Raw genomic sequence first — 12,148 nt, forward strand, 5'->3', positions numbered from 1 at the left:
TCCTCTCATTCCTTAGGGATTCGTGAGAATTGCTATTTTGATTTGTTTGGATGAAAATAGCCTTTCATTCTTACATATCACTTCTCTACTACGTAGGGAAATAATTTCTTAACAAAATTAAAACTTTTTACTCGGTATGTAGAAGTGCAGCTATCAGGAAACCACAGAGAAATAAACTTCATACTTTCATCTACAATTAAAATAAGAACAGTGACATTTATCTTGAAGCTCCACCATTTTGCAAAATAGCCTCTGTTTGCTTTTGTTAGTGAACACGTGTATTTTACACATTGCAATATCATGGCACTGTTAATATGTGTATTTAAGTTAATCCCCAATAGTTAAGGCTGTAGAATTATCATGTATTTCACAGTATAAATTCAGAAGGGAAAAATGAAATTCATCCTCCTTTTATATTGCTTCCTGTCCTAAATGTGTTAAAAACTTCATTTGAAAGCATTCTTAATTATACCAGAAAACCAAAGGTATTTTCAGCTTTTATAATTTGTAACTGCTGCAGTAATTGTTACTGAACAGATAGGATTTCCCACATTTTTCCTCCTTTTGCCTGTAAGCTACAGATAGTGAGTATGTTATAAAAGTACTAGACAATTCCAGTGTGGACCCTTTCTTAATAAGCTTGTTGGCTTAATAGCGGAAAGAGGAAGAGATTATATGGTGCAGTTTCATAATTTGTTCTGGTTTCAGCTTGAAATACAAAAACTTAAGTCAAGATATCTGCATTGAACTGTTCATTTCAGTCATGCAGGGGAGAAAGTGGCACTTCTCATTTACATCTGGAGTTGGGTACAAGATAGAATTCCCTAAGCGCAAACATTTCCAGCTTTCTTCCTCAGCTTCTGTGAGAGCAGTGATTCTTTATGATCTATGTTCATAGCTTCAGTAGAAATTGTGATTTTAACAAGGTAATTTGATTTCAATACTATTTAATCATTCAGTTGTAACTTTAAGTTTCTATTTATGATCCTAAATTCCTTTTTTTAAAAAAAAAAAAAAGAAAAATAGGTAATCACACACCTTTCTGGATGAAGAGAGCCCTTTTTCTTCAAAAAGAGGAAATGTCCTGGAGCAGATAGAATGCTGTGCCATGGACTCTGGAATCAAAGTAAGGTGTTGTATTCCCTCTCTCCCTCCTTTCAGATTAAGCCCAAGGTAAGGGGATAAAAATTTTTCTATTTTTATTTAACCCAATAAGCTACCTTTAAAATTGGATAGCATTGTTCAGAGGATAGAGGAGCATGAGAAAAATTTTGGCAGATCATTAATTAATAAGGTTGTATAGAACTCAAGCAGAGGAAGAGAGGGGGAAAGAGAAAAAGAAACAGGTTTACTGATGAGATATGAGTTAATAGAGATTACTATGTAACTTAAAAATTGGAGCCTCTAAGGGTTAGCAATTCTGGGACCTCTGGGGTAGAGGCCAAAATGGCAGTTCTCTCACAGAACCCCAAGCTGTCTCCCTAATATATTTTTCTATTTGCTGGGGAGGGGAAAGGGCAGTCCACTTAGAACTTAATTCCTATAAGTAAACTTGAAATTGTACATGTTCTTTCAGTCTATAGTTTTATTGAGTGTAAACTTTTAAATGTTGTTGGTCAGTGAGAAGGTTCTATCTGGTAACAAATGTTTATATTTCTTATGGCTGCCTTGTAAAGATTCAAAAATGTACAATAATGCATTTCTTAATATGAAATAAGGGGTAAGATTTCTACAACTCGTATAGATTTTGATGTGAGCTGGTTTTTAAAATCTTATATTAATCACTTAAATAAAACCTTCCTTGCCTTTAAGCAAGCAGTGTTCCAGACTCTTCTTATCAATGGTATTGGAAGTCTTAGATCATCGTTTGCATGTTGTAGTAACAAGTAGAAACAGTATACAAGCTGTTTAATATGGGTGACCATCTGGCGTAAAACTTCAATTTGTGAATAGAAATCCACCTGTGAACTCCAACCCTCCTCATTTTTCAAAAGTAATATGAGAAGATACTTCAATAATGAGACACCATCCTTTTTTATAAAATTTTATAGAAGCAGTCTCAGTACATACAAAGAGTAATTTAAACTACTGTTCCATATACAAAGGCAGTGGGTTTTTTGTTTAGTTGGTTGTTTAAAAAAAAAAAAAAGAAAAATAGCATTCTCACCAGTCATCTGAAGGCTGGGTTGTCTTTGTGCTTCCAGAGCTTGCTAATTATTTCATTATTTAATAAATTAGTTTAACAGGTAAAAAGGAAATCAGAAACAAGTTTAAAAATCAGTACTTTAATCAGAATCGAACATGAATGTTTCCTACATTTATACTTAATATCATTAACATTCTAGCTGTTCCAGTTTTACCAAATTACGTGTGCATCTTAAAAGTCACTGTACAGAAAAGTTCTCTGAATCTGTCTTTTGTTTGAAGGTTCAGCTTAGAGTAGAAAGTAAATTCCAAAACTTGCACAAAACTGCTACTGTAGAAATAGCTGTTGAATTCTAGAAGCTTAAGAAATCTTTGCTTAAGTTTGAAAGACATGTGTCAAATGCCTAGTATACTTCATTGAGCAGAATGCTTGCATTGTATCAGCAAATAACAGTAGTTATAATAAGAGCGTTGCTCCAAAATGAATGCCTCTCATTTTATGATGTTGGCCTGCAACATCAGAAACATATGTTGGTAGCATGTCAATACAGGTTGAATCTTAGTGATTTAAAACAATTATTCTGTTACATTTTCTTGTCATGCAACAGAGAGTGGCAGTCTGACAAAATAGGATCTGTATGAAGCAAAGGTGAGGAACTGAATTCCTCTGTGTGGGGAAAAAAAATGGCACCCACTGACATTCATCAGCACTTGCTGAATATTTATGGAAATAAATATAAGGCATTACTTTCAGAGCAACTTATGTATATTAACTGATAAGCAATTTCTGCATATAACTAAATGACAAATGGTGTTGTACAAAAGCAATGTTTAACTCTGCTGCCATTATGGTATTTAAAATAGGAGCAAAAAATTAAGTTGCTATGATTTAGGGTAGAACTACTTGGGCTCACTTACTTAACAGCAATCCTTGGGCTGTGAGTTGGAGTCCTAACATGGCTCCACTGTTGTGACTTTGAAATGAGTACAGAAACCTGCTGACTTGGAATGGCAGTTGTGGTCAAAACTCAAATAGCAATCATTGTTTCTTTAAGCATTATAGTTAACATTTTAAACTTTAAAACATTTTTTAACATGTAAAGTTAGCTTTTGATTTGTTAGTGTTAAAAAAATAAGATAAATTGTTAAGCTTTGAAAATAACAGATCAGTGCTTTCATAATACATAGGAGGATCTGAATATTACTCTTTCCTATGATCATCATTTGTAGATCTCTGCCCTTGCTTTGACCATTCCTACTTAGTGCTTTATGGAAGTTGTGAAAGCCCCATTGAAGATAGTCCATTGTCTCAGCAGAAGATAGGTAGTACACTGTGGTTCAGATTTATTTCTCTAGTTGACTTGAACAGCAAAAGCAAGGGAAGAGTAGTTTTAGGCTGCTCTGCCAAAAATATTATAAAATGTAATTGTTTTTTAAAGCACACAGTTCTATGCAGACTATAAGGTATAGTCTCATATCTCAAATGAAGTTTTCCTTTATATATATATTCATAAACTAACGGTATTTATAGCCATCTCTGTCCAGGCACCAGTTGCTGAACGGAGTTTCTTTCCTTGCCTTCTGACAGCCTGAGGAAGTTCCCAAGATTGATGCACAGGCTGCAAACTTCATGCCATTAGAATAGCAGTAGTTTGATATTGCATGGTGCCTGCAGAAGAACAAGACTGCTATTAGCAGCATAAAGTCATCAAGGTTATATAATTGGTTATTCACATGCATTGCTGGAAAAATCGGTTAATGGGACCTGTGTATTTCACTTAAAACTTGTAAAAAGAAACAAGAAAGCTTTTCTTAAACCTTCATTGAGCATAAACAGCAGTATACTGATTAAGTATGGCAACATTTTAACTACCAACAGGAGCATTTTTTGCAATATAAACTAATTATTTAAAACAGATACATTTGAATGCATGGAGATAGCAACCATTGACAGTTTGAGATCAAATCTTGATTCATCATGGTAAAGGTAAGCAGGAGCTACGATGCTAAAATTCTTGCAAATTATATACCAGAACAGAAAGCAAAATTTATTCTACAGGTATTCCAAATGCAGAACCTACAAACCAGCCAGTGACAGTGCACTGTATGCATCTATCTATGCAGGAGGACTGGAATGAATTGCTCAGTGAAAGCAGCACACATCACTGTTTAAAGCTTCAATCCAGCACAGGTAGGGGAGAGCTTTTTTTTTTTTTTTTTTAAAAAAAAAAAAACTGTTACAGAAATGATGTTCCTACAACTTGTTACAAGAATATTAACTGTTATACACAGTATAGTTTCCCCTTTAAACAAAAGGAATACTTCAAATGCTAATAGATGATGGTATTAATCATATAATGGCTTGGGCTGAAAGAGACCTCAAAGACAATGCAGTTCCAACTCCCACACCATGGCAGGGTTGCCAGCTACAAAATCAGGCACTAGATTAGGTTGCCCAGAGCTCCATCCAACCTGGCCTTTTATACCTTGTGGAACATCCACACCTTTTCTGGGCAACCTGTTCCAATGTCTCATCACCTTCTGTGTGAAAACTTCCCCCAAATATCTAAACCTCTCCTCTTTTAGTTTAAAATTGTTCCCCCCTTGTCCTGTCACTATCAGACCATGTTAGAAGTCTTTCTCCCTCCTGATTATAACCTCCTTTTAGTATTGGACATTGTGTTAATATCACAGTGCAGATCACAGAGAAGGTAGATGAGGCCTTTGTGACATTCTCATAGCAAACCTAGTAATGGTTCAATAAGTTGACACTAAAAGTGATGTTCAGAAACATAGAACAAAGAATTACTGCTCCGCATTCACTGAAGTACAATTATTGTGTTTAAAAATGCTAACGATGCATGCATCAACTACAGTTTTTGTCATTGTATTAACTGCCAAGACAATGCTAGAGATAAAAAGACTAAAATTAGACTGGGACAATAGTTTTTTCTGCTGTGCTTCATAATTTTAGTAATCAGTAAGAACTAAGGTCAAGTGACAAAGACAATAGTACCAGTCATTTTCTCATATGGGATGAGAAAAATTGTTTGCATAGAAGCCTAACTTATGGCTCATTGCAAAGTCACAAAATTTAACTAATCCACAATATAAAGCTTAAGCTTCATAACTGTGCAACAGTGTGCTATAGAAGCCACACTGAATATGAGGGAAGAACCATTTGGTTCCACACACTGAAGTTTTAAATAAGTTAGAATTAATGTATCTTTCGCTCTCCAAACAGCAGATTTTCTCATAGATACATGCAGGTCTAGTCAAGGTAATTGAACAACTACTTCACCTGTTTGACATTATCTTCAGTTACAAATGAGAGAGTTGAGATGAAGGATACTTAACAGTATTTACATCTCCCTTATACAATATCATTATCAGGGGCCCAGAAGAGATGCTTCAGTTGGTGAATCCCTGAAGAGACCAGTTCCAACTCACTATCAAACTCCTCTCTGGAGGCAGAATTGTCATTACTAAAGATTAAAATGAACAGATTGAACAGGTGACAATACCCAAGCCTATTCAGTGGATAAGGAATTGGTTGGATGGTCACAGTGAGTTGAGGTCATTGGCTCTAAATCCAGGTGGATGTCAGTGACAAGCGGCAACCCCAAGGATTCCATTTTAGTATCAGTGGTCTTCAACATTTTTATCAGTTATCTGAATTGTGGGATTGAGTGTACCTTCAGCAAATTGGCTAATAACATGAAATTGAGCGATGAAACTGATACATCAGAAGGAAGAGCCCAGAAGGGCCTGCATGATCTTAAGATGTGAGCCCACATAGGATTCAATAAAGCTACACGCAAGGTGCTGCACTTGAATTAGGGATGTGTATAGACTGAGAAAAGAACTCATTGAGAGCACTCCTGAAGAGAAGTAATCTGGTACTTTCATGGGTAAAAAGCTCAACATGAACCAACAGCATGCGCTAGCAGCCCAGAAGGTCAACTGTTTCCTAGGGTGCAGCAAAAGAGGGATGGCCAGGATGGCAAGGGAGGTGATTGTTCCCCTCTACACTGCCCTTGTAAGACCCCAGCTGGAGTACAGCATCCTGGCTTGGAGCCCTCAACACAAAAAGTATGTTGAGTTGTTGGAACAGGTCCAGAGGAGGCCACAAAGATACTCAGAGGGCTAAAACACCTCACCAATGAAGAAAAGCGAAGGATCTGGGCTTGTTCAGTCTGGAGATGTGAAGGCTCTGAGGACACCTCATTTCAGTACTGGAGTATTTCAGGGAAGCTTAAAGACAGGAGGGAGGCAGGCTTTTTACATGGGCAGACAGTGATAAAAGAAGGGGGAATGGTTTTAATCTAAGTGTTCCCTCTCTTAGTAGGAAATTTTTTACTCAAAAGGTGATGAGGCACTGGAACAGGTTGTCTGGAGTAGTTGTGGATACCCCACCCCCTACAGGGGCTCAAGGCCAGGTTATATGGGGCACTGGGCAGTCTGATTATGCGTGTGACAACCCTGCCCACAGCGCAGGGCAGGGGGTTGGAATTAAACGATCTTAAAAATCACCTGTGCCATTCTATGATTTCTTCTGTGATTTTGAATCAGATGCTGTTTGTTACGGTCTATTTCTGACTGTGGGACATGTAAATAATAATTTAAATCTTCTAGTAGTATGTTGTCTCAGTGGAATAGGTTAACAACTTTCATCTTGCCTTTAATCTTAAGAAATACTTTAGTCATAGCAACAATAACTAAAAAAAGAACAATAAGGTTTACAAAAGAATGCAGCTTACATTCTTCTGCTGGCAGGAGTAGGTGATGAACAGAGGCTCTTCAGTGCTGTTGATGCTCTCCTTGATCTCGAGTGGGACAGCATCTTCACCACACCAAGATGGGAAACCTGTCAATTTTGTATGTTCTGACAACCTTGTTGGCCAAAGCAAGCCTCTTCTGCTGGACCTTGGAGTGCATGTAGAACTAGCTGCTGAAGTAACACTGTTTATGCTAAGGCAAGGTGTTTGTACTGTTCTTCTTTTCTTGGAAAAACTGGTTGCGGAGCTGCTGCCGGTGTCTTCAGCTGGAAAGGTCACAGTCGAATGTATTGGCCTTTGGCAAGTCTTCCGTATTTTCTGAAATATGCATTAGACAGACATATTAAGCTAAATGAGTCCATCAGTCTATTGTTTGGAACCAGAAAGATGAGGAAGCCTCTCTGAACTGAATCCCTAGCTCTCTTTCTCGTATTAGGTTTAGTCTAGCATGAATGCTTTTTTTGTGTACCCATTTGGGTTGAATGATTTGCTCCCCGAATCCTTGAAACTTGCCAAGGATTTCTGTATGCTTTAGAAGAAAAGCATCTGCTGATTTTGTGCAAGAAAGAGCCAGGCTCCTTAATATATGCTGATTAACTTAAAGTCTGCCACCAATGGTTAGAATAATACAAACTTCAAACTTTGCTAACATACTACTGACTGAATTTTATGAGTCCAAATTGTGTTGACAATTTGGAAGAACATCCTAATAAACAGTGCGGTTACAAGAATGATTAAATATATATAATATATAAAGCTACACCTTTCTCAGAAACAATTATTTGCAAGCAGTGGCAGTCTACCCACATTCTTCCTTGTGTGGGCTGCTCTGTCCTACATTATGAAATGCAGTAAGGGAAAAGGTTTTGCTTGAACTACTTCCCATATTCCTACTTTTCACTTTCTTGTTGTCATAGCCATAATTTATCCAGATAATAAAAAGGCAAGAGTAACCTAGCAGGGATAATAAAAATCAACTAGTTCATATACTTATAAGCTATCCTGAGCTGAGAGGGACCCATAAGGATAGTCAGGTCAAACCCCTGTCTACAAACAGGGCCACCCAAAACTGAAATCCTATGTCTGAGAGCACTGTGCAAATGCTTCTTGAGCTCCAGCAGTAAGGGGCTGAGACCACTCCCTGGGGATCCTCTTCCATTCCCATCACCCTCTGGTGCAGAATCTTTCCCCAGTCCCCACTTGACCATCCCCAATGCAGCTCCATGACGTTCCCTCAGGTCCTGTCATCAGAAATCATCAGAGAGCGGAACTCAGCAGAGACCCTCTGCTCTTTGGTGAGGGAGCTGTAGGCTGCCATGAGGCCTCCCCTCCTCTATGCTGAACAAACTTAAGTGACCTCATATGTCTTCCTTTCTAGACCCTTCACCATCCTTACAGCCTTCCTTTGGACACCCTCCAATAGCTTTTATGTTCTAGAGCCAACCACTACGTTGTGCAGTACAGAGGATAAATCTAAGGAGGACATGAAAGCCCAACAATCTCACTACTGAAATTGAAGCAAAAAGACATTACCTACATGTTGCTGCAAAGACAAGTACCTGTGACACTGTTCCAAAAGCATTTCTTGCTGTTTTTGTAATACTTTGGAGCACTTGGCTTTTCTTTCTTGCTTCCATGTTTTCCCAAAGTGGTGTCTCATGGAAATTCAGCTCTACTTGCTTTAACGGTATTCGCTTTCTTAGAGACATGCCGATAGTATTAAGAGAACTGAAAGAAGTTTTTCTCCTGTATTTGTCTGGTACAGGGCTCTCATTCTCAAAGTCAGCTAAAAGCAGGTGTCTCTGCCAGTCCATTGTTGCCCTGACATTTTGAAGCATAGATGCCATCTTGTTCCTGTTCTTCATCAACCTTATTTTTAAAATAATGAGAATAAGAAAAATTAGAGCAAAGTGCACCAGTGTGGAAAAGGAGAAATGAAACTGTTCTATAATATGTTTAGCTACATTTACCTAAAACAACAAAAGTAGAGCCAAGCAAGCATTTACTTCTGAGCTTGAAGGGAAGAAAACATGAATTTTTACAGCTATTTATGTATATCTGTGAGCAAGTCTTATTTGTTTGGTTTTCAGGACATCAGTCCTGGTAAACTGTGAAACTCAATCTTGTAAAGTAGAATAGACTTTAACTGCAAGTTAAACCACGGTCTAACATAAAATTTGTGGCTTCATTAAATCACCTTTCTACTCCCAGGCAAGTTTGCTCCTGCCTGAAAGCTTACACTTTAGTCACTGTTATAACTGCACATAGACAAGTCCAAAAGTGAACATGCCTGCTAGTGACAAAAGAAAAGCGAGAAGGGCTAAAATGCTCATTGCTTATAACAATCTATAAAAATGTTAAGTATGTATTCTGAATTCTTAATTTTCACTAGTTCATTTGCAAAATATACTGCTATTACTTCTGAAAAGCAACTGAACTGCAAATGTATTTTAGCAGCCTGAATTAAGAGTGAATTTTACCAATAATTAATTATGAATTAGACATACAGTGGATAAAAAACAAACAAACAACAACAACAACAAAAAACCCAGGAGATTTCTGCCATCGTTACATATTACAAAACCCTCCATATATCCCTTATTAAATTTCATTTCTTAAATAGACCCCACCTCTCAGAAGTGTTCTAATTTATCTCAAAATGCAAGAAATCTTTTAATGAAATCTTCTAAGTCAAAAAACGTTCAGGGTATTAATGCCTTCAGTGCATTTTTGCACGTAGCAGCAAGGAAAGGCTTGTAATTGAGAAGTTAACCAACTACCCGAGACGTATCAATACGGCGAGAGCACCGAGACATCACAGAAATGTAGGGGTTGGAAGGGACCTCCAGAGATCGAGTCCAACGCCCTGATCCCGCTTCTTTGTGATAAGATGACGTCTACTGTTGGTTAATCGATGCTGTCAAGCACTGTTTATCCCCGCTGGTCGCTCTCTGCCATGATCGCACCCGCAGAGCCACTCCCGCCCCGCGAGCTTCCGTACCGCACGGCTGAAACCGCAACAAGAAGGGTAGTAAAGGCGATAGATACTAAGACTGGAGGAGACAAAGTCTCCTCTTACGGCAGGAAGCACGGGCCGCAACCGGACAGCTCTGCCCATCGCTTGCGTTGGGTTTGTACTTACGCAGGCAGGAGACCGAGAGGGGACAGACTGCTGCCGGCCGACAACCGTCTCGGCCGCCGCGTTCAAATCCAGCCCCGCCTGCTCTCTGATTGGCGGCGGTGCTTCCCGCTCTCCCCATTGGCTGCCGCCTCTCGCTCGCGCAGCGGCCGTTAGGCTGTGAGGTGACCGCGCCCGGTGGGGTCGGGGCGGTGGTGCTGCGCGGCGGTGTCGCCTACCGCGACGAGCGCGGGTAGATGCGGGAACGGAGAATGATGTGAAAAGGGCATAAGCGATGATACGTCCCAGCAAGCAACGGGAACATCTCTGCAACGAAGCTGCAGGTGCTGTGCAGTGGTCGGTGGCCACATAACAATTCTTGTTTCTGATAACCCGTTAGGTGCCAGAGGCCTAGGAAAGCTTTTTAATTACTGCTTTCCGCTGATACATTGATGATTCCAGACTTCAGATGACACCACCCACTGTCTTCTGCAGCTGGAGGAGATAGAGATGTAGATAGATGGCACAATGCTGGACCAGAAACCATCTGGACTGTCCTTCAACAAATCAGGCAGATAAAAAAACCGAAGTGCTGAGAAAGTGGTCTGCATTCCTTACAATCCTACCCTAAAGGAAAACAAGACAGCTTGGATATTAAGAGAAATGTCTTCTCAGAAAGAGTGGCCAGGTGTTGAAACAGCCTTCCTGGGAAGTGGTGGAGTCATCATCTTTCGAGGCATTCCAGAACTGTGGAGATGTGGCACCAAAAGATGGGGTTAGTGGGAAGGGGGGGGTTGTGCTTTATGATATTTGAGGTCTTTTTTCATCTTAACAAAGATATGATTGTGTGTAGAGCGTTTATAAAGAGTGTTAGTAAAAACACTTTTACCTGAAAAATTGCTCTTAGTGAGTACTTTACCTGAAGCCTGAAGAAGTGCTCTTGGCAGCTTCTGTTCCCTCTTTCCACCCCAGAATGTTTTTCTCCCTTCAAGCTCAGCAGCTGACTGCTACACACAAACACAGTTTACCCTTATCCTAGAGCTGTCTGCCAATTGACAGTGCTTTGTGAGTCCCACCATTGATTTGTAATCATACTTTCCATGACTTCTAAAGCACTACATTTTTTTTGTTGTTGTTGGGTTTTTTTGCTTTTGTTGTTGTTGTTTTGTAAGTTCTACACAATGGCATTTATACCCTTTTGCATTCATGTGCTACCATAGGAGCAAATGCATCTCAGTAAATAATTCCTTATTAATAGAAATGTATTTCTATATATTACAGTCATATATGCTTTTTTTTTTCCCCTGCCAATTCACTTTAAGGATTCCAGATAGGAAGAGGCACAACAAATCTTAACTATGTGCCACTGTACATCCCCTTACCCCCAACCTGCATTTGTGTAGGAAAGGTTTCAAGGTAATTAAAAAAATGCTAAAAACAAAACTCTTTGTGGGGTGAGGGGTGTTGTGAGTCCTAAATAACAATGGAAGCGAGGTAGTAATTACAGCCCCATGACTTATTTAAGGATCATTGCTGACAGCTAGAATTTTTGTACCGAGAGGGAAAGAAACTAGGAATAGACATGGTGCTAACAGAATGGAGGGTGCATAACTAATGCAGAAATAACGTATGACAGAACAGTCCCAATTCAAAAGGGAAGCAGCAAGGCAAAGTTGATTTGGGCAGCCAGCCTTACCTTATAGGCCTGTTAATGAAATGCAGCTATTACAGGAACAAAGGTAAAAAGTTGCATACCTTTGGAGGGCCTCAGGTAGGCAGGGATCTCCAGCAAGATACCCTCACCTCCACTGCCAACCCTTAAATGAAGTCTGAGAAGGGGTGGAATGCTGGCTCCAGCCCTTCTAGTCACTCAGGTACATTGCATGCAGCTGAGCTTCCCTGGGCTGGCCTTGCCTTCACACCAGCTGCTCCATCGCTGCTTCAGTGTTCTACAAACTTGACTTAGCATTTCCACTACAACAAGGAAATTTCTTGTACAAAGGAGCAAAGAGACTGTTTAAAGACTAGCATCACTTAATTTTTAGTTGTTTTGTCTTTTGGTCATGCTAGCAATTAAGCCTTGATTTTGGAGTAGATCATATAGATC

General features: G+C 39.3%; 1 protein-coding gene across 1 annotated transcript; it reads right to left on the reverse strand.

The window, feature by feature from the left end:
• Positions 1-6,901: 6,901 nt before the first annotated feature.
• On the reverse strand, positions 6,902-8,770 carry PIMREG (PICALM interacting mitotic regulator; the record flags this gene model as incomplete). The annotated part of the gene is given in 3 exon segments (XM_079545331.1): positions 6,902-6,974; positions 6,976-7,241; positions 8,483-8,770. Coding segments are annotated over 3 exon segments (627 nt in total).
• Between the last annotated feature and the right edge of the window lie 3,378 nt (positions 8,771-12,148).

Source organism: Tetrao urogallus (assembly GCF_951394365.1).
Source record: "Tetrao urogallus genome assembly, chromosome: 20".
NCBI lineage: Eukaryota > Metazoa > Chordata > Aves > Galliformes > Phasianidae > Tetrao > Tetrao urogallus.